Source organism: Pleuronectes platessa, chromosome 2, assembly GCF_947347685.1.
Source record: "Pleuronectes platessa chromosome 2, fPlePla1.1, whole genome shotgun sequence".
NCBI lineage: Eukaryota > Metazoa > Chordata > Actinopteri > Pleuronectiformes > Pleuronectidae > Pleuronectes > Pleuronectes platessa.
Window position 1 is genome coordinate 6,924,953 of NC_070627.1, and position 26,382 is coordinate 6,951,334.

General features: G+C 42.6%; 3 protein-coding genes across 4 annotated transcripts; 2 read left to right on the forward strand and 1 right to left on the reverse strand.

The window, feature by feature from the left end:
* The first annotated feature begins 1,781 nt into the window (after positions 1-1,781).
* Positions 1,782-3,333, forward strand: tnni1b (troponin I type 1b (skeletal, slow)). 2 transcript variants are annotated; one of them, XM_053412225.1, is made up of 5 exons: positions 1,782-1,826; positions 1,922-2,053; positions 2,150-2,239; positions 2,852-3,028; positions 3,232-3,333. In XM_053412225.1, exons 1-5 carry the CDS (start codon positions 1,818-1,820, stop codon positions 3,331-3,333), a joined length of 510 nt encoding a protein of 169 aa, XP_053268200.1. In that variant the 5' UTR covers positions 1,782-1,817. The 2 variants fall into 2 exon arrangements, with proteins under 2 accessions (XP_053268200.1, XP_053268210.1); XM_053412235.1 differs by having other exon boundaries at positions 1,785-1,826; positions 2,852-3,034; positions 3,238-3,333.
* Positions 3,334-9,731: 6,398 nt separating this feature from the next.
* On the forward strand, positions 9,732-14,036 carry LOC128425547 (troponin T, cardiac muscle isoforms). Its single transcript, XM_053412193.1, has 10 exons — positions 9,732-9,754; positions 9,874-9,895; positions 9,982-10,045; positions 10,129-10,245; positions 10,377-10,454; positions 11,097-11,198; positions 11,290-11,396; positions 11,526-11,616; positions 11,843-11,883; positions 13,637-14,036. The coding sequence occupies exons 4-10, from the start codon at positions 10,147-10,149 to the stop codon at positions 13,674-13,676; spliced, it is 558 nt and encodes a 185-aa protein (XP_053268168.1). The 5' UTR covers positions 9,732-9,754; positions 9,874-9,895; positions 9,982-10,045; positions 10,129-10,146; the 3' UTR covers positions 13,677-14,036.
* Positions 14,037-16,003: 1,967 nt separating this feature from the next.
* LOC128455598 (plakophilin-1) lies at positions 16,004-25,039 on the reverse strand. Its single transcript, XM_053439284.1, has 13 exons — positions 24,347-25,039; positions 23,632-23,726; positions 22,233-22,651; positions 21,733-21,874; positions 21,127-21,331; positions 20,589-20,757; positions 19,771-19,888; positions 18,748-18,933; positions 18,006-18,176; positions 17,686-17,839; positions 17,336-17,522; positions 17,094-17,178; positions 16,004-16,665 (listed from the first exon to the last, which is right to left on the reverse strand). The coding sequence occupies exons 1-13, from the start codon at positions 24,540-24,542 to the stop codon at positions 16,591-16,593; spliced, it is 2,202 nt and encodes a 733-aa protein (XP_053295259.1). The 5' UTR covers positions 24,543-25,039; the 3' UTR covers positions 16,004-16,590.
* Between the last annotated feature and the right edge of the window lie 1,343 nt (positions 25,040-26,382).

A 26,382-nucleotide genomic window follows, 5' to 3' on the forward strand; every position in this document is an offset into this window, starting at 1 on the left:
ACCCTCTACCATGGTGTGCGTGTGTGTCTGTGTGTGTGTCTGTGTCTGTGTAGTGTCTATTTCAGTCACCTTGTGATTGAGAGGAGGGACAAAGGGAAAGACGGGGGACAAGTGGGATAAATATTCAGCCGTGCTCTTTTCTCCATCACTTTGTGTCAGTCTGCAGCTTCATCACTAGAAGGTAAGACCAAGTATCTCTGCTGCACCACCTCGATCAAACTCTAGTTGTTGCCTCTAAGATGTGAAGTTGTAGTATTGTTGAGTCTGTACTTGTATAATCAAGTGTGTGCTTTTATTTTTGTCTCTGATCAATTTGATGATAAGACATCAAACATATGTTGAAATAAAGTTGAAATAAAGAAATAAAGAAATTAGCTGCAACTAATTTACTTTCTCATTAATCTACAGATTATGTTTGACAATTTTTGCTTAGAAAATGTCTTCAATTATCATTTTAGTTTTTTGCCAATTCATTTAAACATTTCAAATGTTTATCTCATTTCTACAACTATGACTGGCTTTAAAACCCTGCTGTCTGGATTGAATATCACATGATCAAGTGATATAACTGCAGAATAATGGAGGGGGAAAATGGGTAAAATGTTATATCGGTGTAGTAACTTGTTAATAATCATTGATAAGATAACCAGAGAAAAAACGTCATCACGCAATTTAGGACTAAATTAATCAAATAAATAAATTCACTGAAAGATAAATGGCAAAAGGTTTAATAATAGATTAATTCAATATGATAAAATCCTGAAAACGTTTGAATAAGTGTTAGATAAGTTGAATAAGTTGCAGCAAACTTATATCGTAGCTTATATTGTCAACATCGTCCAAATATAAGAAGATATTTTCCTTTTTCCTCTTTCAAATTTTTGATCAAGGGGTCAGTTTCTTGGAAAAGTCCGAAGTGCTTTATAACAGTAGTCAGGTCAGCTCTGTTCCGGGAATCGGGGGAGTCTGCCTATATCTGTCTTTCTCCAGTAGAGAAGTGGGGGAGAAGGTGGGAATCATTATCTATCGAGAGTAGCTGCCATGTTGGGGGCCTTGCATGCGTCTCGCCGCCTGCCACCACTCAGCTCTCTGGCAGGGGTTTGCACCATCACCACACTGGGAGGTGACTGGCTGATTGTGTCCAGCAGGCTCCATGAGGAGGATGTAACAATGACCGATAAACAAAACAACAACGGGAAAGGTCACGTCCATCATTTCATCCGTCCATCAACAATTAATCGGAGAAAATCCTCAAAATATCAATTCGAGTCTATAAATATACTGCCAGTTTTCTTCCTGGTAACAGTTTATGATTGACTGTGTTATGGCATGTATGTGTAGTGGAGTGAAAGTGGAAACCATTGTAAAGGCCCATTGGGGCTCTGGACCCGAATGGTCCCCACTGTCGAGCACTTCAAATACAAAAAGGTTTTATTTTTGTCTACAGGGGGAATTCAAATAGTCAAGATGCCTGAGAAAATGTAAGTGTCCAGTGTCTGTTATTCTTTCCATTTACAAATGAGCGTGTCAGTTTCATTCACCAGATTGATCTATGGAAACACATAATTAAAGACAACAATGAAGAGATACAAGTTTCTTTTTGTGCTAACGCCTTGTTTCTTTATCTATCACGTTCCGTCTTTACTCCCGACCCACAGACCAGAGGTAAGTCTTCAAAGACCCTGCTGACTAAGACATCTAATACTTTGATACCAGCGTTAATGTCAAGATTATCTCTGGCCCATCCAAATGTCAGTCTAAAAATAAAATCCTCCTTTTTGCAGAGGAAATCTAAAATCTCAGCCTCGCGCAAGCTGATGCTGAAGGTGAGTCCTGGGTCACGTTTGCATAGACACGACCAGAGTCTGATTAAGAGACTCTGGCTGTTGGATTTAGATCTTGAATGTGTGCGATGTTTCAGAGCATGATGGTGGCCAGGGCGAAGGAGGAGCTGGAGCAGGAGATGGAGGAGAAAGAGGAAGAGAAGTCAAAGTACCTGGAGGAGAAGGCCCCCCCGATGCAGATCAGTTGCATGTCATTGACAGAGCTGGAGGTAGAATTTCATATTTAACAACCTTAAAAATTCTGTCACTAATAAAGTCACTCGTTTAGGAGAAATAACACCTGATCCCTCCTGTGTTCTATTCAGACATTATGTGAAGAGCTGCACGCACAAATCGACGTGGTGGACGAGGAGCGGTACGACATTGAAGCCAAAGTGATGCACAACAGCAGAGAGGTAAAAGAGTCTGAGTTAAGAACGACTGAAACAAGAGGAAGCTCCGATACAATGTCTAGAAGCTGCAGAGATATATTGATGTTGTCCAACAAGTATCATAAGCAGAAAAGATACTGAGTGACTCTAACTAACTGCAGCAGTCGGTCTACACAACCTTTCATTTTACAAAATATCTACGTGTAGAGGAGAACACAAAAAATGACTACAAACGTTCAAACAAGCATTCCAGGCCAATAGGTGGCGATAAAGTCTAAACTCTACACAATCAAATATCAGAGAAGAACGCTGTGGTCCAGGTAATATTGGGCAGATAAGTGCAAACACGTAATTAGGCCAAGCAATGCCAACCAAATGTAGAGAAATCTATACATAGCTGCCATTGTTGTTGTTGTTGTCTCTGATTCAAGCTCATTACAGAAAGAAACAGTGGACATAGCAAAATAAACTATGACGTCATGATTTCCCAGATTTCTGCTTTACATCTACATACTGATACAGCAGCTTTAGTGACTTAAAACGCTGTTTGCATGTGGACAAGTGGTAAAAAGGTTGTATTGCCAAATGTCGGCATAAGTGTGTGACCAGCCCGTCGCTCCTCCCGTCCCTCCGCAGATCAAAGACCTGAACATCAAGGTGCTGGACCTGCGAGGGAAGTTTAAGAGACCCAGCCTCAGGAGAGTGAGGGTTTCTGCCGACGCCATCCTGCGCTCCCTGCTGGGCTCGAAGCACAAGGTCTCTCTGGATCTGAGAGCCAACCTCAAATCGGTCAAGAAGGAGGACACAGAGAAGGTGAGTGTAGAAATATGAAAACTAAATATAAAGATACACTAGTAGCTGTTTCCTGATATGACATCCGGGTAAAATACGAAGAATTGGGTGAGGAGTGAGAATGACAGAGGAAACATTCTCCTTACTCCAAGTCAGTGAACCAGTGCACTGTTAAAGACTTAAAATAAAATCTATATCTCGTATTGTGTGTGTGCCTGCTGCAGGAGAAGACAGCAGAGGTGAGCGACTGGAGGAAGAACGTGGAGGCCATGTCGGGCATGGAGGGCCGCATGAAGATGTTTGACGCAGCAGGCTCCAGCCAGTGAAATCAAAGAGCTGCCGTTCATCTCACGTCAAATACAGTCACTTGTGATCAGATCGGAGACTAAAGCTCCACAGGGTCACACAGACGACTACTTGCTTTATCATATTCGGTATCTTTTATGTGTTTTGCTTCATTGTCACTGAAATAAACTCAGCAAATGAAGACTCTCTCTCTCTTTTTGTTATGTTGAAAGCAGAAAAGCTTTGTATCATCAATCAGCTGTTTTAATGTGATTTCTGTGGATTTGAGATTTTGATTACATGCTTACGTTAAATCATTGGAGCCCAAACAATATGGCATTTTCGGAGCTGATGCTAGTACCAATTATATTGAGTAAAAATATCTGTTTATAATAATAATATTTTTTTATTGCATTTAAACCAAGAACTTTATAATTAATCACTACAATAGAGAGAAAACACAAATACAAACAAATATGTGGAGCTTCAATAATAAAACTGTAATGCAATTCGATTAAAATAAAAAGTTTCTTGTAGGTGTATTTAAAGTGCTTTAAAGTGCTCCAAACAAATCTCAGACTCCAATAGACAACAAAACATCAACTTCTCTCATGAAATACTACATAAGTATTTTTCTGTCTACTATTTACTGAAATGCACTCCTTCGTATCAGTTTTCTGGGGGTCCCTTTAAAAATAAAATTTGTTTAGATGCTCAAAGAGTATGTTTGAGGGCAACATGCAAAGTTTCACTAAAATATCAAATATCACTTAACTATGTGTTTATGCAGGTACCAGACGAGAATAAAAAATGCAGCCAGCAGACAACCTGTGCAAAAAAAATGTCACAAGCTAAAACATTAGCAGCAGAAGAAACACAGTAAAGAAGTGAGCTAGAAATGAAGTCACGTTGAGAGGAGCAGATCATACCTGACATCTCAGCTTCATGGTGGTGAATTAATGAAGTAGCCCGACCAGGTGATAAACCGCCCGCCCCACTGTGAGGGGTGCGTTTGATATGTGACACATCAGGTAGGAGTTTGACATGAGCCAGTGTAGCACCGCATTGAAGTTAGTTTGATGTTGGCTATTCCACACATCCAGAGCAGAGAACTCAGGGACCGTCAATGAATTCCGGTTTGAACAGGGGGAGCCATGTCACGTGACCCACTGACTCCAGTTAGGATCAGGTATTATTCTTACACTTACATTAAGGAGACACTTCTTTATATTGTGTGTGAGCGTGTCCTATTATATGAATATGTATATTTTTTAAAACATGTATTTTTCAATGGCTTCAATGTCACGTGATCCATTGACTCAAAATCACATAGATACTATAGCTTCCCTAAAGCTAAATAAAAAAAATCAGGAGGGAACTCTTTTTTGAATTAGAATTTTGTATTTGGTATATTTTGTGTGACTTAATATGTTTCTACTTCTTAATCTATGACTCTTTAATCTTGAATGAATACAAAAAAAATCCCCAAATTATGAAATACAGATGTTGTGACGCATCTCCTGCAGTTCTCCTTTTCACCACAAGGTGACAGGATCCGCTCACAGTCAGTGTGATGAGATCATGACAGAAATATTCCAACCGACTGGAAAGTCGAGATAAGAAGAAGAAAAACATGGATCAACTTCATGTTTATGTATAAAAGCTGTGATGCGTATTAACACTATAAAACACTTTCAAAGTCCTGAGACGTGTTGTGAATCCAGGTCAGGGGCCGTGGCCATGTCTGGTTCACACACTGCTGAAGGCCTAAGTACTTTCTCTTGTTTGTTTTAGTCGACTCCGGTGCCAGACGGGTGGGGTTTGCAACAATACAATCAGGACGTCTCACTCTTACTTAAGTAGAGTACATGAAACCGACTCCTGTGATTGTTTGACATCTAATGCTGCACCACAGCTTTGTTCGGTTCCAAGTTGAGCAACACAAGCTCCGACAAGCTCGTAAACCTGCGAGTGGTAAAAGTATCTGCTTTACAGACAAAGAGTTTATTTACTAATGTGATATTGTATAGTGTGATTTAAGTGTATTATTTTATTTTATTGTGGCCATTGGGCTATGAGTGTGAGACCCCCCCCCCCCCCCCCTCCCCTTCCGTTCCTACACACAAGGGCACATGTTGAAACGCACTAAAATAAACACACACGTCTGTTGACTGTGTGTGTTCTAACACTGTTTTCATGGAGCAAAACACACAGCTCACTTGTATGTAAACACTCACTGGAAAAATATTCAACACAAAGAATTACCAAACACACACACACACACACACACATTGGCACGTTTTTTATTTTCACTTTGCAAAACACACCTCCTGCATATCACTGTTCAACAATGTTTGGTGTGAAAATACACTTAACATTTGTGATTGTAGACGTATTATTTAACATATAATACGTCATATATATATATATATTTATGATGCTATTTGTTTTGTGAGCATATAAGCAAGTGTTTTTCTGTTTTTGAATTGTTTGTAATTCTTTGCTCTTAAAAAACAGTTTGAAACCACAACCGTCACTATGGACAAAAACAAAATACAATTGTGACACTTATAAATGAATTATTAACTGATATGGCAACACTTCTAACATGAAATTATATAATAAGAAAATATATAATTGAGCCATCTGAGTCATTGATTTTTCACTTTTGGCTTCTGACTTGTTCGGACAGGACCGGAGACATCAGCCGAGCTCGTTTCCAATGACTTGAGAATTTGCTCCAACTTGCCTCGGAAGAGAAAGACAAACGGTGGCCTTCTTCGAAAAGGAGCCATCCTCTCCGATGAGTCATGATCCTCATTGTGGCGTCGGATACAACCATCAACAACCGACACCGGGCGCATCAAAAGACTTGGCAGCTCACGCAGGGTGTTGCTTACAGCACGTTAGTACAGGCGAGGACACAGGGCAGGGAAGCAGGAATTGAAGAAGCTGCAGGAGATGGAGCCAGAGGAATGAGAGTATTTTTTTATCCTGGCTTTGAACAACCTGCTACTGGAATCAGGCTCAATTAGGACTGGATAACGCTTCCAGTCCATGGATCAGATTGTGGCAGTAACATGAGGCTGCAGAGTGTAACGCTTCAACGTGTTGCAGATCAGCACCTCCATATGAGGTTACAGTGAATAATGTGTTTTTTGTTTTCTTGGAGCTCCTTGCAGTTGTGCGTCTGTGTGTTTGTGTGTTTGTGTGCACAATGGAGTATGGATTACTTCCAAATCCCCCCCCCCCCCCCCCCCCACCACGTCAGCCCAGACCTGAGACACTGGAACCCTTTGAGTAGCAGTAATCCCTCGGTGCTCATTGCAGGTTTTGCTGCGTAAAAATAGACAATGCAAGTCCAGGGAGAATGCATGTTTTCCCCTTCGATTCAATGCCTTCTGCCATCTGTTTGCAGGTATGTGCCCACCCATTGTAGACATGGGCGACTTGCCGCCATGTGACCCGCTACTGGGTTTAAAAGCTTATGGCCAACAGAGGAGGGCCCAGTACACGATTCCCCCATTGAGTCACATCTGAAGCGCACATCGCACTATCTGGGTGAGTGTCTGCTTTTCTCTTGTGTGTGTGTGGATAAATTGTAAATAAACAGATTTCTTCCAAAAATGTAATCATCACCGTGCAGTGACTTGTTCTCATTTGTGCAGGTGCTGCCTCCTCAACATGTCCGACACAGAAGAAGCAACATATGAGTGAGTAAACTTTTAATTTCTGCAGAGCAGGGAGCGAGAATAGAAAGAGTGATGTCAGAGTGGAATCATTCATAACAGAAATATTGTTGGTGTGCTTTTCTTCTTTCAGGGGAGAACGTAAGTCTGTGCACTGAACACACACACAGACACACACACACACACATATGCAAGATGAGTTTACCTGCAGTGTGGTCAAGAAGCTGTGACTGGCTGGATGCTGCACAGCTGCCTCTTCTGTAGTCCACAGAAACACATGCATGAACATTGTGACTATTCTGCATGAACGTGTATCAGAAACATATTTCACCTCTTGTTTAATCCAGTTGTGAACCACACACCGCTACAGCTGACCTCTGCTCTTTACGTCTCTGTGTGTGTGCGCTGTGAAGGAGAGGAGGATATTGTTGGTGTGTACTTTAATACCAACAATATCCATGAAAACAATGTACATCTCCACCTCTGATCCACTTTAATAGGCAGGTTGTGTTGTTTTTTTCCTGCCACTTTGTGACCTGCTTTACACGCTTGAGCCTCGTGTTTAAACGCTGTCGGTCACTTAACACGCTGCATCTGCTAAGCCCCTGGCTTCACCGCCGGGTACTGTATTTTTGGCGTGTTGCTGCCACTGTAGAAGCAGCTGCGGCGCCGCACCTTTCTGCCAGATTGACCTTTGCTCTCTCGATGAGTCCCCCTCTGTCTGAGGCTGAAGATAGTTCACCTTGAATAAACATCCCAGTGGATCTGTCCTTTCAATTCGATCGGTGCCCCGGGCTGCCACGGAGGAGATAAAGGGCCGTATCGCTATTTCTGTCTCCTTTGTGAGGCGGTCCAAGTGGGCCTCTGTGCAGCCACGCTGTCCCTGCATCTGAGCAGCACCTGTCTCCCTGTCTGTGGACTACAGTCTCTGTTCGAGACCGATGTAGGTCAGCTTAGGCTCTCAATACAGAACCTTGGGGCAGATGACGGTGCAAGCACAATGGCCACTTTCACTGTTATGCCTGCTCGTGGTCCCCTAAATGCAGGTTGGCTTACCTGCTTTGCAGTGGAAAGAGATTGAGTTTCCCTCTGTGGCCAAAGGGACTAAACGCTTGGTGTCACTTTTTCCTACTGAGGCCCAGTGAGGAAAGAAATGCTGGGAACAAAAAGGCCCCGCTCAGTAGAGTTCAAACATCCACCACCGGAGTTCATACATCCGCCCAACAGGCCCCTCGTGAAACCACATTCAAATTCTCTAGATCCAGATTTGTATCTAATAACAAACGCAGGTTGTAGATAGAAAACATAACAGACAAGTGTGCAAATAGACCAAAGGCTAAATGGAACTGTGAGAAAGCAGGTGGCACAATGGCAAAAAAAACATTAAAATAATATTTAAATGCAATCATGCTATGTAAAGAATAAATACATAATGTTTAAAACCAGTAGCAGGACCCTGAGCTTCCCAACACGAGAACATAAGAACATTTGAACAGTACAGTTCAGAAAATTCCATAAATACGCCCAAAAAATATTAGATTCAAGATTGTGTTGTTTTTTAAACTGATCACCAGAGGTATATATCGATGGCCGAAATAATGGTTGTCACATTGTTTGCTTGCTAACTTCATACTTGCTTTGCACAGAAGAGGAGGAGGATGTGGAGGAGGTAACAGAGGAGGAGGAGGAGGAGGAGGAGGAGGAGGAGGAAGAGGTAGTAGAGGAGGAGGAGGAGGAGGAGAAGGAGGAGGAGGAGGAGGAGGAGGTGGTAGAAGATGAGGAGGATGAAGAAGAAGGTAGTACTGCTTATGCTAATATTTTTGCATGCCAGCTGTAAATAGATATTCCTAACACGCTGCAGTCTCATGAAAAACACTAGAAGTGCATGAAGGATTATATTAGCAACAAACATTAAGCTGCCAAAACCCTTTGATTGTTTTAAGAAGTAACCAATACAGTTATTGTTAAATGTGTATGAACAAATTAAGGGATGCACGGTTTTAACTGGTACTTTGAGAAAATATATAAACCTGTACACGCGAAACTACCTCTAAAACCAACCAGGTACGTAGATATACTCTGAAAATGCAAATTATTATTAGATACATTTACCACCTAGGGTCAAATGCTTGTGTAAAAGCAAAAGCATGTATTATCTTTCTCTCTCTCTCTCTCTCTGTGTATTTCCATTGAGAATGATACGACTGTGACATGTTACAAGTTGAGAGAACTAGGTCAAAAACTTTCATTATGGAACAAAGCAGGTTCTTTCTTCAGACTGATGGATGAGGTCATTTGTCTCTCTGTCACCGGGCGGAGATAACACACGAGTTATCTGTAGTGAAGATTTATTAAGCTTCCTCTCAGACACACCCCCTCATACCTTTCAGGATTAGTCCATCAACTCTGACAGGAGAACTCAACTAAGCTGCTGCTGTCAAGCGCTGATTGTTTGAGGCTGTTCCTCCATTTCTGTTTCACAATCCTCTAAATGAGAGACAGATATGATCAACAAGTTATAAACAACTGAGAGTGAGATTCAGACTATTGGACGAACATCAAACATCAAACCCATGATACATGTCTTGTTACACTGGAATTCACTATTAGGAATGACTTCAGAAACCTTTATTTTGAAAGCTTTTAAACATATTTGCAGATAAAGGTCTCTCTCTCTCTCTCTGTGTGTGTGTGTGTATGTGTGTGTGTATCTACTCATGACCTTTCACTCACTCTCGTCTGTCAGTAGATGCTGGAGAGGAAAATGAAGGAGGTATGGACATGTGTGTGTGTGTGTGACAGAAGAATCTTGCTTTGTGAGTTTTTTTTTTTTTTTTAATTTTATATTACACTTCAAATTTTACTTTGCTTTTTCTCACTGTGGATTTGCAGACGAATCAAAGCCCAAGTCAAAGTAAGAACTCTTTTTTTTTTATGTGTTAACGACCCTCGTGAGATTTCCTGACATGAACAGGTTGTAATTGCCCTCGTCCTCCTCAGGCCTGGTTTCATCCCCGGCCTGATACCTCCAAAGATCCCAGAAGGAGAAAAGGTGGACTTTGATGTGAGTTCCTCTCAGGACAGATTAAAGTCAAACCTGCAGGCTTCCCTCCGGGCAGAATGGATAACTTCTTGTTTTGTTTTCAGGACATTCACCGAAAACGAATGGAGAAGGACCTCACCGAGCTCCAGACTCTGATCGAGGCCCACTTTGACAAGCGTAAGAAAGAGGAAGAGGAGCTCCTCAGCCTCACAGACCGCATTGTACGTTCACCTCTGACTGTCCTGCTGCAGAAATCACACATTTATCCACCAATATTACTTCTACAAGTCGAGTGATGTCTGTAGGTCCCAGGTATGAAGTGTGTAAACGTTCCCTTTGTTTCCTGCTGCAGGACAAGCGCAGGTCAGAGAGATCAGAGCAGACGAAGATCAGAGCGGAGAGAGAAAAAGAGCGACAGAACAGAATATCTGTGAGTTAAGGTCCTCATCAGATCACCAATGGCTTGTGATCATCTGTGTTAATGTTGTGCTTTTCATGAAAGGGAAGGTACATATGTTCCTAGAAGGTGTGTAAGAGAAATGTATAGTTTTGTATAATTAATTATGAATACACCTAAAATGACGGAAATAAACAAATTAACTAAAACTAAACATTTTTCAAACTGGTTTTTAAATATTTAAAGGTTCAGTGTGTAGAATCTAGTGACATCTAGTGGTGGAGTTGCATGTTGCAGCTGAACACCCCTCACTTCACCCTCCCCTTCCAAACATGACAGAGAACCTGTGGATTCTTCAGTTGTCATAAAAACTCAAAAGAAGTTTAGTTTGTAAAAGTCTGGGCAACTGGAAAAAACATGGCGGCCTCCTTAGAGAGGACCCGCTCCCGATGTTAACATAAAGAATTAAAATGTAAAGGGTCCATTCTGCAAGATTATTTGATATAATAATAGATAGATCTCTTTCACCTAAATCTTACACACTGGACCTTTACATAGTGATGCTAAACATGTTTGCTCTCCTGCCTTTGGCCCATATGCCTATGAATCATATTTATAATCAGTTTACTCAAGTTCAGACAATGTCAAGGTCACTTTAATGTTTTTCCCCGACAGGAGGAAAAAGCGAGGAAAGAAGACGAAGAGTTCAAGAAGAGGGCCGACGATGACCACAGGAAGAAGATGATTCTGTCCAACCTGAGTTTCACCGGATACAAAGTGATGACTTTGTTGTCTCATTAAAATTAGACAAATATAAAAACACGCTGTGAAACATGTCCCTCACATGTGTCCTCCTCCTGTCCTGCAGACACAGACTGGGGCAAAAAGGCAAACGGAGAGGGAGAAGAAGAAGAAGATCCTGAACGACCGACGCAAGGAGTTAAACATCGATCACCTGAGAGAGGACAAACTCAAGTAAAAGAAAAACAAACAATCATACCTTGGTTAATTATTGTCTCTTTAACCAGAGCACTGGGCATCATCAATGTTATCTAGGTTTTATTTCCCATATCTAATAAAAAAGGTTTTACTATTCTTTTCCAGGGAAAAGGCGATGGAGATGTGGGACCGGATGCGTCAGCTGGAGTCGGAGAGATTTGATCTTCAGTATCTGCAGACGAAGCAGAAGTATGAGGTAATAAATCACACGTGACTGTCACAACACTTCTATGTAAACTGTCTTATCAGCTCATCACGTGTAAAACACAGGGTCTCTGTCAGGTCTGTACAAGCGGCTGTTTGCAGATTTTAAACGTTTCATTCATAAAGTTTAATAAATAATAAAAACGTGACCAAATGTACACAGTGCTGCATTAAATGTCAACACTAATTCATCGTGTTTTAAACCCATGTGCGCACAGATCACCGTGTTGAGAAACCGAGTCACTGACCATCAGAAAATGTAAGTCTGTTATAACATTCATATGATTTTGATATATTCAGTGCTTTCTTACACATGCAGGATCTTCTGGATGAGCAGAATTAAAAACACAAGGGTGTTACTTGCTTTTCATCACGCCTGGTTTACTGTAAACAGTATTTCTCACATGCCTTGTCAAGTAGAAAACCTGTAAACTGGCTTCTGACACCGTTGCCAGGATTTAAATCTGAGTAAACAGGTTGGAACACATCACCCTGTGTATTTAAGCCCCTTTACACTGGTTTCCAGTAAATGTTAAAATAGGGTTTTAAGGTTCTTTTGATCACTCACAACTTATGACTCCTCAGTATCCTGCAGATCTTTTTGAAATAAAAGCTCAGAGGCTGTGGAAATATGGAAGTAGGAGTCAGTAGCTTCCTTCAAACTAAAACTTAAAGAATACTTTTATCATACAGCTTTCTCTGATTTCACCTTATTCTACAATTTGTTCGTTTTTATAATTTTTTTTACGTGAGAATCACTTTGACGTTACAAATTAACATATTACTATTTTTCAAAGTAGATCCCAAAACAGTCTGTAGTTCTGATGTAAACATTCAGCCAGTTTCCACCTGCTCCAGGTCCAACGTGCGCTGAGCAAAGACAGAACAAGGAAAACAAAAAGCAGCAGAAACATGAGAGGCGGTTTAAAGAAGGACAAACTGGTCTGAACAACATACGTGCAGCACTCAGTGTCAGTCTGTACCGCAGGGCCGACAGCTGACAGATCTCAGGGCAGCCACGTGATATCATCCGTGATAATGTGGCTCACAATAAAACAGTGACCGGCCCCCGCTGACATCCAAATCATGTCAATCCTCTGCTCCTGATCCGCAGGCCGTGTGACAGCGAGGGCTCTGAGCCGAACTCGAACCAGCTCAGACGCTGAAGCTGCTGCAGAATCTGATTTTATAAAGCAGGGATATTGGAGGGAGGGATTGATCCTGTCAGACGAGAATCTCCTCGGGTTAGAGCGTCAGTATTGACTTTTGGTTTTCAGGTTAAACAACAATTACTTTTAGAAAAGGTCAGTAAATATTTAGATATTCAGGAAACCATAGTAGCAGACTGACTGTGTTTATAGTTTTATAGATTCACAGATTGGGAGATGAGCTGCAGGTTCCTCGGTGGCAACAGTAGATAAACATAGCTGTCAACGATTTGGTGGCTAATCCCCTCCCAGCAGCAGCAGCTATGAAAAGCTTTCTGTGCAGCGGTGGTTCCCAACATGAGGGTTGAGCCCCCGGCAAGGACTCACAAGTATTTGTATTGTAGAATAATAATACAAAATTAAAATAAATCTTATAATACAGAACCATTGGTCTTTATCTCAAGAATTAACTTTTTTCTGTTCAAATTTACTTCTTTGCTCTTCTAAAACTATTCTTATAGAATTCAATGGTCAAAGTTAAAGGGGAGATCTCATCAAAAACTGATTTCAGGATTCCCGATCAGTCAGATATGCAAGTCACAGTCTGGTCAAATTCTGAAATATGAGGGAAAAAAAGGTTAAATCCAAATGATAATGATTTGTGCTCTCATACATTTTGCAAATTGATGTGTCCACAATATCCTTTCTGCTTCTGAACTTTTCCTAAAATCTTTTAAATGCTGCCACTTATTTGCATCTGAAAGATTAATTTAATTTCTGAAATGCAAACTCTGAAACCCAGAGATATGAGGTTTGCATTATATTGGGCTCGTATGGCTGAACTCCTTCTCTCTTCATCCTCAGCTCAAAGGGCGCCAGGAGCAAGCGAGGGCTGAGGAAGTAACATCGGACGTCACCGTGAGGAAAACCGGCATCAATGAGCGACAGGAACTGAATTTGAACGTTTTCTAAAAAACATGAACGCGCAAAGAACAGAGTGACGGTTCTGAAAATATTATAAAATGCTCTTAAACAGGTTATCTGTGAGATGCAGTGCATGCTGAGAAATCCAGAGGTGTCGCTGAGTCTCTGATTTCAGTCTGATCATACAAAGTGGTGCAGCTCATGTTTATAAAAAAATATAAAAAAGTGTGTGATCTATTATAAAGGCTTTAGCGACAGGATTTTGACTTTAATGCTAAAGTCCAAACACTGAATGTGTCGCTTGGAAACCTCAAAGTGAAGTGGAGACTAATTAACAGATTTTGTGATGCAATGAATAAACTAAAATTTGTTTAACAAACCACAAACCGGCTCCTGTTTTTGGTTTGGCTCTTTCCCTTTTCTCAGGACTCTCGGCCAAATAAGTCGGTCTGCATTCAGTACAAATATTTGAAGAACCAGTCATCTCATTGCCTTCGCTCTTGATGTGTTTTGTTAAGGGCCCAAGGAAGTGTGGTGTCAAATTTGGTGTCATTTGAACATGTGATATGTTCAATATGAATGAACAGGGGATCGGTGCACTGTGAGGACATCAATCACAACAACTGAGCGTTCACAACAAGGAAGCAACTGATTCTCCAGTTCAGGTTCAGCAAACTGAGTCCAGCCTCACTGACCTTTGAATAAACACGTGGCTCTTTGTGCAGCAGCAGCGCTGGCGAAGCTTCACGGTTCTTCTACTTGCAGCCGCTCAATCACTGCAGGTGAATTTCACAGATTCAGAAAGAGAAAGAGCCGCAGCCAGCATCACCAGCAGCAGAACAAACAGCACACACCACACATGCAGGTTTAGAACTGGTGCTGCGATAGTAAAACTAAATGGATAACACAGATCTAAATCTAAACCAGTGGTGGGTTTGATGGCAGGGAGGAAGGGTCGGTTTCACCAGGAGCTTTGTCTCCTCTGCACCAAATACACGGCCTGGTATGGTTTATGTTTCCTGGGTTGTTCTGTCCGACCTGTGGGTGGCCTGTGTTGAAATGTGTTAATTTGTGTTGATCTGCTCCAACTGGCTGAGGAAACAAAGTTTTCCCAGAGGGCATGATGAGATCTAAAGTCAAGAAAAGTCTAAAACCAGGGGAATCATCACCATCACTACCATCTGACATCAGATGCTTTGCCAAAGGGAAGCTGCTTCAGCCACTACGGCCCGAGAATGATGTTATAAAATCGTAAAAGGCCTTGATAAGAGAAGAAGGTTCCTCGCCCTTGACTGTCGGGATTGTTACGGTGATGAGCACCAACACTGTGCCAATAAAAAAAGCCCCACCTTCTTTTAATAATGTCAGATTGTCAGATTGACAATAAAAATAAACTTCACGCGTACTTGGCGATGGAGTGGTTAATGACTGGCGGTTTCGGTGAACTTCATTTTGGCAGTATTGTCTCGAAGCAGCCACTGAGACAGGGCTCGGGACTCACCCAGTGTATTACCAGTTTACTATAAATGACCAGGCACATAAATCTATCAGTGTAAAATGAAAGGAGCAGCTCCGCCAGACGCTTCATTAAATTTGATCTCACCCTTAACCCCACAAGTCCCTCATGGCTCTTGGGTGGATCATGCGGTTTGAACTGTGGAAAAACCAAAATTCAATCTGATCGCCAATAATTCACCGAGTGCAGCAGCAGCTGCAGCGTCTGGCGCCGACAGCTTGTTTATAGGCTGCAAGAAAAAAATGAAAAACAGATGAGGGTGGAGTAAAAAGAAAGAGCGACGAGCTGCTCATCTGCCCAGAGGCGTTTTTTAAACTTGACTGTCAAGAAGGGCGTCAACTGGTTGGTTGAACTCTCGATGCAACACCAGCGACTGTCACAATTGACAAATGATCTACTCCAACACCAAGACACAGTATGTACCCCATCATTATTGTTTAATCTTCTGGAAGAAGCACTGAACTGGTTTGAACCTCACTCGGCAGATTGGGCACAGGCCAGGGAAGAGATCATTTAAGTTTATGCAAATCCGATGAAGGGAGCTGGTCCAGGCTCGTTTTTTGTCACATGACCTTTGATATTCTTAAAGCATTTTCGTCAATTTCTCAGAAAGTCATGTTCGACTGTTGAGAGCTTGTACATTTTTGTGCAGACTCTACTTTTATTTTACTTATTTTTCTAGCTTTGTAAAGCAGCCATAGGTACTTTGAAATGCACAATCTAAATCCAAGCTACTGTTTACTTTTTCTATTTTAAAAGTGAAAGAAACACACGTAGGGGTTTTTGTCACATTTGCAGCTCAAAGAGAAAAAATATGTATTTATTGCTACTTTTTGGGACAATACAAGCAAATCATTTTACAATCACACCTATGAAAATGCATTTCCCACCAACAAGACTTGTTTCTATCAAATGTAAACACAAAAAAAATCAATGCAAACTCATAGCTCTTATAGAAACCACATAAGCTCGACAAATACAAAATGTTCCATTAACCATATGTTCATTTTCTATCAAACAAAGTTTACAATCTTCTGTCATCATATTAAAACAATTTCTGTGCAAAAATAGAAACGTCACCCTCATATTTGTAATGTTACCATATCACACACAATTTCCTCCACTTTCAAAACTGGAAAAGCAAATCAAAACTTCAAGCAAAGACAGTTTGGCTGCCACCAGCTATATTTAGATTTCCACCTTCACCTATTTTCTTATAAAGCGAGTCACATTACAGCAAATACAGGCCTGTGTAATCCATGACTGATGCATGGATTATATGGAAACATGGATTACAAAAATGAAATGAGAGAGGATGCTGCTCAGCGTGTGCGTGTACGACCTGTGCAGGAGAGTTGCTTCGGTAAAACACGACCGGCTAGTTACCATCCTGAACCGACTGCAGAGCCGACATGGTGACGTCGTTTAGGAATAAAGGCTTTCCCATCTTTTGCTGCGGGGACATAAATAATAAAATGTTAATCAGTGTTTGTGTCGCTGCAATTGATCCAAGCTTGGAAATCAGCAGGACGTTGACAACCCGGTGACCTCAACTGAGTTCAAATCTGCATGCACGTACAGGAGTATAGAAAATGCATCCTGTGAATTAGCCTCGGTGCGTGTGCAAGCAAAGTCCTGCACGTTTCTCCTCGAAACCTGAGCGACGAGATTCCTCGGCTCTTTTGATTTTTTGGCACCGGACTCTCATTCACGGGGCATTTTATGAGAACGCCACCTAATCCGCCAACCCTCCTCTCCCTCCGTCTCTCACACATACTTCAGAGAGGTGTGGACTTTGTGAGTTGAAGGCAAGAGACAAAAGAGGACACACCCGAGCCCCGGACGGATCTCGACAAACCCGGGGGTTGAGCCGCAACTCACCTTCTTCAGGAAGCTCTGCAGATCCTTGTCTGACCACAGGTTGCAGAGAAACAGCGACGCGGCTTTGCTGGTTTTGGGGAAATGGCTAAGAAGGAAGGGGAAACCAGCATCATCGACCAGTTCTAACTTGACAGACATGCAAATAATAACCCCCTGATGAGTCATAGGTGTTTCCCACATCTCAAGTTATCTTATTCACACATACTCAGGCACATTCTCTCCTTGCACACACGCAACCCTACTTGTTTTCGCTGAGATCTCCCAGTGACTTTATCGTGGTCCTGTTCAGCAGCAGCTTGCCGGCTTCAGGTTGCTTCATGACCAGGCAGTTGGTGGCCTGACAGACCATGGACAGGGTGTCATCGGACTCGTTCGCTTCCTCCGCGCCGCCCTTGATGATGCTCCCCAGCTCCGGGAGACATTTACGAGCTGCGGCAAAACAAGGAAAGCAAACAAAACCAACTGCGGTTACACACCAGCATGCACACGTTAGACCCAAACCATTAATCTACTTTCTTCATAGGTGGTCTCTAAGTGTTTTAGGTGTTTGTGATAAAGCAACACACAGTTTTGTCTTTCACGGGCTTCTTACCGATGGCTCTCTGCAGGCCCGGGTTGTTGGTCAGATTCCCCACGAGGGCCACAGCGCTCTTCTGTAGATTGGCTTTGTTTGACTTTAACAGGGGAGAGATGACCTGCAGCCCGTTCAGCTTATTCACGATGGTGTGTCCCATTACCCTGGAGACCTGTGAATGTATATGCAAATAAAAAAAAAAAAAAGGTGAGCTCCTAAACTCAGGAGAAAACAAGCTGAGTCCATGTATATGTCATCATTTTACAGGCACAAAGATATTTACGACCCAGACTGATTTAGCGTTAGATTTAATTTGACAGTTTTTGTTTTGTCCTTACGATGCCGTCGTGTGCGGTGAGGTTGTGTAGCGCTCCACAGCACGCCTCCTGTGTGTCGGCCCGGTGGCTGGTGTCGAGCAGGCTCAGGTAACTCTGCAGGGTTTTGGAGTGGAACAGCCAGGCCGCCCCGCTCGGATTCGGATCCTCCACCACGGGGACGTCAAACTGTAGCTGGACGAGGAAGGGGACAGTTCATCAACGTGGACGAAGCTGCTCTGGAACTCAGAACTCTGGATTTGACTCTGGTTTTATCCAGCACAGTGCAAACCTTCCACTCCGTCCCACACGTTTGTATATTTGCACTCACCCGTGCAGAAAGTTAACAGGAATCACAGTTCGCCTAAAACTGTGAGATACTGTGTGAACATTTCATATTTTTCTACACATCAAAATGGAGATATCACATATACTAAAATGTCTTATCTTTCAGTTTTTAATCAACATATTTCCTAAGTATTATTCTTAAGATAACTAGCGTGGAATTTGACACACCCTGAAAGGACTTAAGCCCTTGTGCTCATGTTTGTTTTTTACGATATAGAGTGTCATGCTCCAACATTATTACAACTGCCGTAAAGTTTATCACACAAACTTACAAGTTCAACTGAGGAGACGGATGAATGAAGAGACGCACACCGAGAGCTGCCGGCTAGACAAACTGACAGGTCCTGTCTACACGCTGTCATATACTAAATCCTTTATATATCTTATAATATGTCCCGCCTCAGTTTCCCTGTCTCACCTCTTGTTCTGGAGCTTTGCTCTGTGGACTGAAGCAGCCGATGGGCCCCGCGTCGTCCGGGCTGCTGCTGCTGCTGCCGCGGCTCACCGTCCGGGACAGAGCCGAGATTTTGGTGAACAGAGTCGCAGCCTCGGCCTCCAGCTGGAACGTCAGGTTGTGCAGGACGCACACGCAGTTCTCTAATGACTGTTTCAGCCGGAGCGACAACACAGGGGCACATGTAAATGAATGCATCCTGACAGATAATTACAACACAACAACAATCACTCAAACACAAAGACGAAGGGGAAACAGAAAGAGCAACATTTGTACAATACAATGAAATCTAAGGAAAAAATTGCAATACTTCAAAATACTGTGTGATAATATATTTGATTGTCACTTGTCTTGAATTCCATCGTGTTCTACTGGATTGTTTAACAGCATAATGTGCAGGTGCAGTCCAATCACTGTCATTTAAATATATATATATATATATATATATGAATATTATACATATTTAGATGGATTACAAATTAATAGGATGTAACAGAGAGATTGTAAAACTATATATAAAAACATATCTTGAAAATAAATCACAGTTTGTCATTTGAAAAAAATGGCAACAAAAGAAAATAAGATATAATAAAGAATAAAAAAAAACAGAAAAATAAGTGTTTGGTTGAATAAACCAAGTCAAGGTTTCCTATCGTACAGAGAGGTTTTTCTGCTCAAGATTGTAGAATTTAAAGAATTACAGTTCACCACAATGTATAACATGAAGCGTTAGTAGACTGTTTATGTGCATTAGTGTATAAATGACGTATAAAATAAGACGTCTGTGACAGAACGTAATCACGAGCTGCTCTGTTGCTGTAGAGCTGCAGTTTGTTTTTCTTCAAACTGCAGCTCATCTCTTCGACGACGCATGTTTTTTTCCCACATGAAGGTGTGACACAGACACAGACACAGACACAGACACAGACACAGACACAGACACAGACACAGACGATGAATGAAAGAGGATGAACAGGATCCACAGACCTTATCATCTGGGTTCCCGGCTTCCACACAGTCTTCCACGTAGCTGACCAGAGAGTCGACCAGACCTCGACACTTTCTCATCACCTGTCGGTGGTTCTGCTTGGCACTGCTGAGGTTTCTGTTCAAAAAGAAATAACACAAGTCATTTTTCTATTAGTCAGCAAGGAAGATGTGTTTCATTCATGTTTCAAACAATGATACAAGTGTAAAATACAACTTTCTGTTAATAGCTTTCATTATAATTGCTCTCTGGTAGAAGATAATAAAGGATTGGTTCTGGTGCCGCCTTGGATTTATCACTAGTTTGATGAGCAACAGTCTTCAGGGAGTGATTTACAGGAACATGTTTGATCTGGTGTGATATTAATTTAGCCGTTCCTCAGAAGAAATTAAACGTAATCTTGATCTGCCAGACATGTATATAGGTCAACAATTACAGCTTTGTCTTTCAGATGTCAGACACCGCAGCCGAGTGTTGGCTGATTCAGTCGATCAGATAAAAGTTACGACCTGTAAATGTGGTTCGATTGATGCTGGTGCTGCATATTAACTTTAACAATATCATATCAAACATGATTAATATCCGGAGGAACTCTTTTCTAACAGAGAGTCATTTTTATATTGATCATTGTGACGTGTAGATGTGTTTTATGAGTCTTGAAAGAAAGAAACAGAGAAAGAGAATATATGTTGAGTGTCTGGAACTAAAAGAAAAATAAACGTGAATAACTTGACTTTTCCATTTGGTTCTGCAGTTTGGAAACACGTCGACAAAGGTAATGATGTTCTACCCAGTGCTCGCTTGTGTGTTTTCTTACCGCAGACACCCGGTGGCGTGATAGAAGACCTCCGGGTCCTGGTTGTTGCTGGTGGTTCGGTCCGGACTTGTCGTGTAAGGCAGGATGACTCGCTCCATCAACACAGGCAAGGCACTCTTCAGCAGGTCGGGCTTCAGCTCGTCTGCAGACGACAGGTTCCACAGGAGACCTGAGGAGAAAACACATGAGGGTCTGTGACAAAGATACGTGGATTCATTTAGACATTTACAGGTTTTTATACGGGTGATTGTTCTGTTAGCAACACTCAGAAGAGCAGTTTGAATATAATATGATTTTCATTTGAGGTTTATCACTGGAAAAACACTGAATGGATTCTGGGCTTGAAGCATGAAAACACTGGTGTGATTGACAGCAGGATCTGAGCAGGAATACGTTTTACTTCACACAAGTTGCTCTCTGTCGAACTTGTTTGCAGAGTTAGGAGCGTGTATGTGTATGTGTATGTGTGTTGTGGGTGTGTGTGTGCACAGTACAAATGTGCATGTGTCAGCCTGCGGAGCTCAGAGCGATCTCACACCTGTCAGCTGTTTCTGCAGATCCACAGAATCCGTTTCATTGAGCAGGGCCACGGCCTCTGAGAGGCCTCTGCGGTTGATGGCCTCCTTGCTTTTGTTGCTCTTGAAGGAGAGGTTACGGAGCGCGGCGGCGGCCGTCTCGCTGACCTCAGCGTTGGGGCTGCGCAGCAGAGCCACCAGAGGAGGGATCCCTTTGAGTTTCAACACCTGAGAGTCGAGGAGAAGAAGAAGAAGCTGCAGGAGTTAGCGCAGCGGAGGAACAATCATTTATCAGAACACAGAGAACCCACGCCTGTCCCATTAACACTGGTCTCTCTCTGGTGATTGGATCACAAGTGGACAGCTCTGATCCTCTAAGAAGAACAGACTGCTGAGCCTTTTCAGTCTTATCCACCAGTCAAAGCATGTTTCAATGCAACTTGTTCTTTCTCTATCACACGTCATTCCGCACAGCCGTCAGGGGTTATTCAGGGTTCAATATCTTGCCCAAGGACACTTCGGAGGAGCCGGAGTTGAACCATCGTTCGTGGTCGACCCACTCCTGAGCCACAGTTGACCCGAGGACACACATTCATGCTGGCAAACAAATAAAAAACCTCACAAATCACCTCGTCCTTCGCCTTGTCGTCGATGAACGTGTTGTGCTGGATGTAGGAAGCTCCGCAGTGCTGATGAGTCTCATCGTTGCTGGAGAGACAAGTCACGGCCTCCTTCATGGTGATGTCCGCAACGCCACTGGTCCCGTTCGACCTGGAAGACAAACAGATCTCAATCGGGTCGGTTTGAGCAAGTTGTTTTGGCTAAAATCAGGTGGGGGTGAAATCACCATCACCACTACCATCTGACGTCAGACAGCTCATCAGAGAGAAGTGGTTCAAGTCTTCACATCAGAGAAGTCGGTGTGACGTGGTCTCATCAGGGGACTGTTGGACCTTGGCGGAGGTTTGTGCTCTACCAAACAGGGGCGGCTAGTCCAAAGCCCCCCCCCCCCCCCCCCCTCCCCAAGAATATATTTTCACTAGCCGTCACTGCTACCAAGCATCCGCCTAGTTTAAAACATTTGAATAATATAATTTGAAATGAATGAAGCTAGCTTGTTCCCACTCACCCAAAAACTTTAGTCGTGGTGGTGACCTCAGGGACCACGGGCTTCTGAAGGGTCACAGGCCCGTCCGGCTGGCTGCCGTTCACCAGCTTCATGGATTTCATCGGGAATGTGGCGTTGCTGGCGTACACAGTTTGGCGTGAGCCCTGGGCGATCAACTGGCTGGTGGGCCTCTCTGTCCTCATGGTGCCTTTGCTGGAGAGGAACCGCTGCAGAGGCAGAGAGGAGTGATATCCCAGCGAGCGCTGCCGGGCCAGATCATGCTCGCTGCGGCTGCTGCTGTTGTTACTGACAGCCATGTTGCCGAGCGTGGCGTAACTCCTCTTCTCATACTGGAAGGCAGCGCCTGCTGAATTCCTCTTGTAGGTTGATTCCTTGGAGTTGTTGACAACTTGCTGTTTCACACTTTTCTCAAAGCTGAGCTGCAAAGCCAAAGAAAACACGAGTTTCTAATGAGTCCTATTACATGAAGGTTGGTTTGCCACAAATGAAGAGATGTCAAATTAATTTATGAGAGATGTGGTTGTGGCTGCGTCCATGATGGACGAGCTGGTTTTTTGGTGAGGAAACACAGACTCTGCAAGTATCTGGAAACAGGTTTGAAGTAACAGGTTTTTGGGACTGAGATGTTAGAAAGGTCATCCAGGGTCAACAGATGCTCCAGAAGTTCTCCTTCTTATTTCACTGTCAATACACGGTGTAGTTTACAGCACTGCACTAAACAATCCCTCCCCTGGTGCTTACGGTATTTTTTACATTTAATTTAGTTTCCTATTTTGTTTACATTTTTTATATTTATACTTGCACAAATACACCACAGCAAATTCCTTGTGTATGTGTAAAGCTGTTTGGAAATCAAAACCCGATTCGGATTCTAACCTGAAAAAGCAAACCCAGGAGCTTGTGGTTGTTCCTTGTGTCATTACTGTGAAAAGATCCCACGTTAAAGTCGAGGTGACAAACAAAAATTAACTTTTAATCTACTGGGAGTCACAGTTTGGTTTCAGAACAGAGCTGGAGGCAGAATTTTACAAACACTGACCCAACCCTCTGAGGAATGTTTGACTGCACAACAAAATAAACGAGAATAACTCTTTCTTTTATTTTTTTACATTTCATTGAGTCATCTGACATTGGCAACAGGGAAATGATGGAGCAACTGATCGGGGAACAATTTCTTTACCAAAACATTAGGGTCAAGCTTTTCAAATGCACGATGCAACTTTTCTTGATTCCTTTCAACCATGACTTGCAGCTGTAATCTAAATGAGGTTTTAAATGCTGAGCGCTAAACCCCAGCAACAATCTGGCATTAGCTTCGGCTCGGTCACACAATTCTCATGTACTGTCATCACATGGTCCATTTAAACCCAATGGTGCGTTGATAAGCGTTCTAACTTACCCTTTTGGACAAGCCGTTTCCAAAGAAAACACTTCCATTGGGCGAAGTCAACTGGTTCTTCACAGGATCACCAAACACAGGCTCGTAGGTAGGGCCTGCAGAGAAATGAGCTGTTATCATTCAGATGTATAGAGCACAGAAACTCGGATCTTAATCTAAAGAATCTGAAAACCAGCCAACATCAAGATTGAGGCAGGATGGGAACGTGAATCAGAGTGAGTCTATGAATTCCTCAACACACTGGTAAACACCACGTAGTAAGATCTGAGTGACATTTTGACAAGAAACATCCTGAAGCTTTTAAGCTCTTGTAAACACAGGAAAATAATAATGATAAACATAAATATACACGTAAATATGTATCTATGTGTATATCTGTGTCAAATAAAAAAAATCATACAAAAGTATCAAGGTCATTTAACTGTTTAAATTCCTTTTTCAAAATCAACTATTGCTGCTCATAACTCAAACAACTCTAAACTATAGCAACAACATGTCTGATCTCTATTGTCCCTTAATCTATATCCTAGTTACTACCAGTGAAACTGTGGAGAAGCTAAACCAAACATTACAGATTCATTTCCACATTTAAAAAAAAATGCTGTAGCAACAGAAGTCCTGCATCTTAGAGCAGCATGTCTTTAAATGTAAAAAAAGCCCAAAGCCCCAGAGGTGTGTGCGTGCGGCCCTGGAGGGGGCCGGAGAGGGCGCTCACTCGTCGGGGAGAAGGAGCTGGAGCCGCTCCTGCTGCTGCTGCTGGACTTTCGGGACTTGGTTCTCCGGATAGTCTGCACTTGTTCCAGGACGCGCTGGTTCCCGGAGCTGCACTGGTGCAGGGAGGGGACCGCGAGAGACGTGTCGTCCACCATCCCGATGGAGATGACGGACTTCAGGGGATCCAGACTCGTCATTTTTCTTCTTTGTCCGTGTTTTTCCACCCGGAGATTTGTCAGCCTGGAGCCGGGAGCTGAGCTGCGGATGTGTGAGGAGAGGAGTGCACCTTGCCCTGCCCTGTTAGCCCCGTGCCACGAGGCCGCGCCCCGCGCGCACAGCACACCCACAAGACGTGAACTGAGCTGTCATGAACTCTCAACTGTCTCTCTGTGTTTCTCTGTATGTGTTTCCCTCTATCTCTCTCTCTCCGTGTCTCTCTGCCTTTCTGTCTCTCTCTCTGTCTGTCTTTCTGCCTCTATCTCTATCTATCTCTGTCTCTCTGTCAGTCTCTCTCTCTCTTTCTTTGTCTCTCTATCTGTCTGTGTCCCTATCTCTCTGTCTCTCTGTCTGTGTATGTCATTGTCTCTCTCTCTCTCTCTCTCTCTCTGTCTCTCTGTCTCTGTTTCTGTCTGTCTCTCTCTCTGTGTCTCTGTGTATGTCTGTCTCTCTGTATGCCTCTCTGTGCACTTTCACATTCAGTCTCTGTCTGTCTCTCTCTGTGCACTCTCTCTCTATCTTTCTCTCCATCTATCTATCTCTCGATCTCTCTATCTCTGTTCACTTCCTCTAAGTGACTAATGTCTCTGGGGTTTAATGGAGGACGAGCAGGTGAGGAAAGATTCCCACAGGCCAACAGATTCTGCAGGTGTCTGGAGGCCACTGATATTCAAGGAGGAAACATTTACGCTTTAGTTCAAATAAATGTCACTTTTCATTCATTTGTTCATTGTCAAGCTAAAGTTTTTGAGCCTGATGTGATAAACTCGTTTTTAACTCTCGTCAAATAAGGTAATCGCATCAACTCCAAAGAAACCTTGGGCACCCTAATGGATTATGTGGGAATTTTGTGACAATGAAAATGAAATGAATGAATAAGATGCAGAGTAAGAACTTCAACCAATGGAGGTAAGCGAAAACACATCCAGCTGTTTATCAGTATCACACTTATTATGGTCTGTTCACCCCTAAAATGACAGAACATCTTCTCACGGGTCTCAGGTTGTTTATCTTCCAGATCCTGTTTGGATTGAAACTGAGATTTCTGCCTCCCTCACAGAATTCCTCATGTAATCATCCTCTGCCACTGCAGCTTACCCAAGTATGTGTCCTGGTGTCTGTGGTGAAAGGTTTTGTGTAATGTACATATTCTCTGATTTTTCATTCCCGTGCTTTAATAAAATGTTTAAACGTCTGTGCCTGGTCTTCTCTCCTCTCTTTCTGTGCCTTCATCTCCCCGGAGCGGAGACAAATGTTGGATTCTGCCTCTGTTGTCTCTGGTTGTTGTTTGTTCACCACGTGCATTCTATTCTCTGTTATTTGAAGACGTGCACTTTGTGACGTTCATTGACGTGATTTCATGACGAGGTGATTCACTTCCCACGTGGCTCCTGTGTACTGTACAGATAGGAATGTGTATCATGGCCTGAGTTCCAAACCAACAGGTTCTCTTATGTCATTAAGAGCATCTACCGTCTATTCCATATAGTATGTGTTACATACCCTTTTCTGCTCTTATGTTGCAGGAACAGTTCAATGTTGAAAAGTAACCAAAAACTGTTGTACCGAACTTTATAAAAACTGAGGTTCTCTAAATGTTCTTCACAAATTTTCGTCAACGACTGAATGCAATGGTAAGCAATATTCCTCTGTGAAGACACTTCATTATTTTTAATTAAATTTGTTATAATTATCACTACACCCATGGATGCGCTTCCCCTGAGGGAGTTCATGTGCTGACAGGACAGTTTGATCTGGTAACTTTGGCGTCTCCTCCCTCAGAGTTTATTTCCTTTATCTCCAGGAACCAGTTTGGTTATT

What these genes read in the sequence shown, in the direction of transcription:
- tnni1b (XM_053412225.1), top strand. An exon ending in TGTCATTGACAGAGCTGGAG is followed by an intron (nt 2,054 to 2,149) that starts GTAGAATTTCAT and finishes TGTTCTATTCAG; the next exon opens with ACATTATGTGAAGAGCTGCA. An exon ending in AGAAGGAGGACACAGAGAAG is followed by an intron (nt 3,029 to 3,231) that starts GTGAGTGTAGAA and finishes TGCCTGCTGCAG; the next exon opens with GAGAAGACAGCAGAGGTGAG.
- LOC128455598 (XM_053439284.1), bottom strand. Translation starts at nt 24,542, where the DNA reads ATGACGAGTCTGGATCCCCTGAAGTCCGTCATCTCCATCGGGATGGTG. An exon ending in CCGGGAACCCAGATGATAAG is followed by an intron (nt 18,934 to 19,770) that starts GTCTGTGGATCC and finishes CGGCTGAAACAG; the next exon opens with TCATTAGAGAACTGCGTGTG. An exon ending in GCAAAGCTCCAGAACAAGAG is followed by an intron (nt 18,177 to 18,747) that starts GTGAGACAGGGA and finishes TTCCTCGTCCAG; the next exon opens with CTACAGTTTGACGTCCCCGT.
- LOC128425547 (XM_053412193.1), top strand. Translation starts at nt 10,147, where the DNA reads ATGGAGAAGGACCTCACCGAGCTCCAGACTCTGATCGAGGCCCACTTT. An exon ending in TGAGTTTCACCGGATACAAA is followed by an intron (nt 11,199 to 11,289) that starts GTGATGACTTTG and finishes CCTGTCCTGCAG; the next exon opens with ACACAGACTGGGGCAAAAAG. An exon ending in GTCACTGACCATCAGAAAAT is followed by an intron (nt 11,884 to 13,636) that starts GTAAGTCTGTTA and finishes CTTCATCCTCAG; the next exon opens with CTCAAAGGGCGCCAGGAGCA.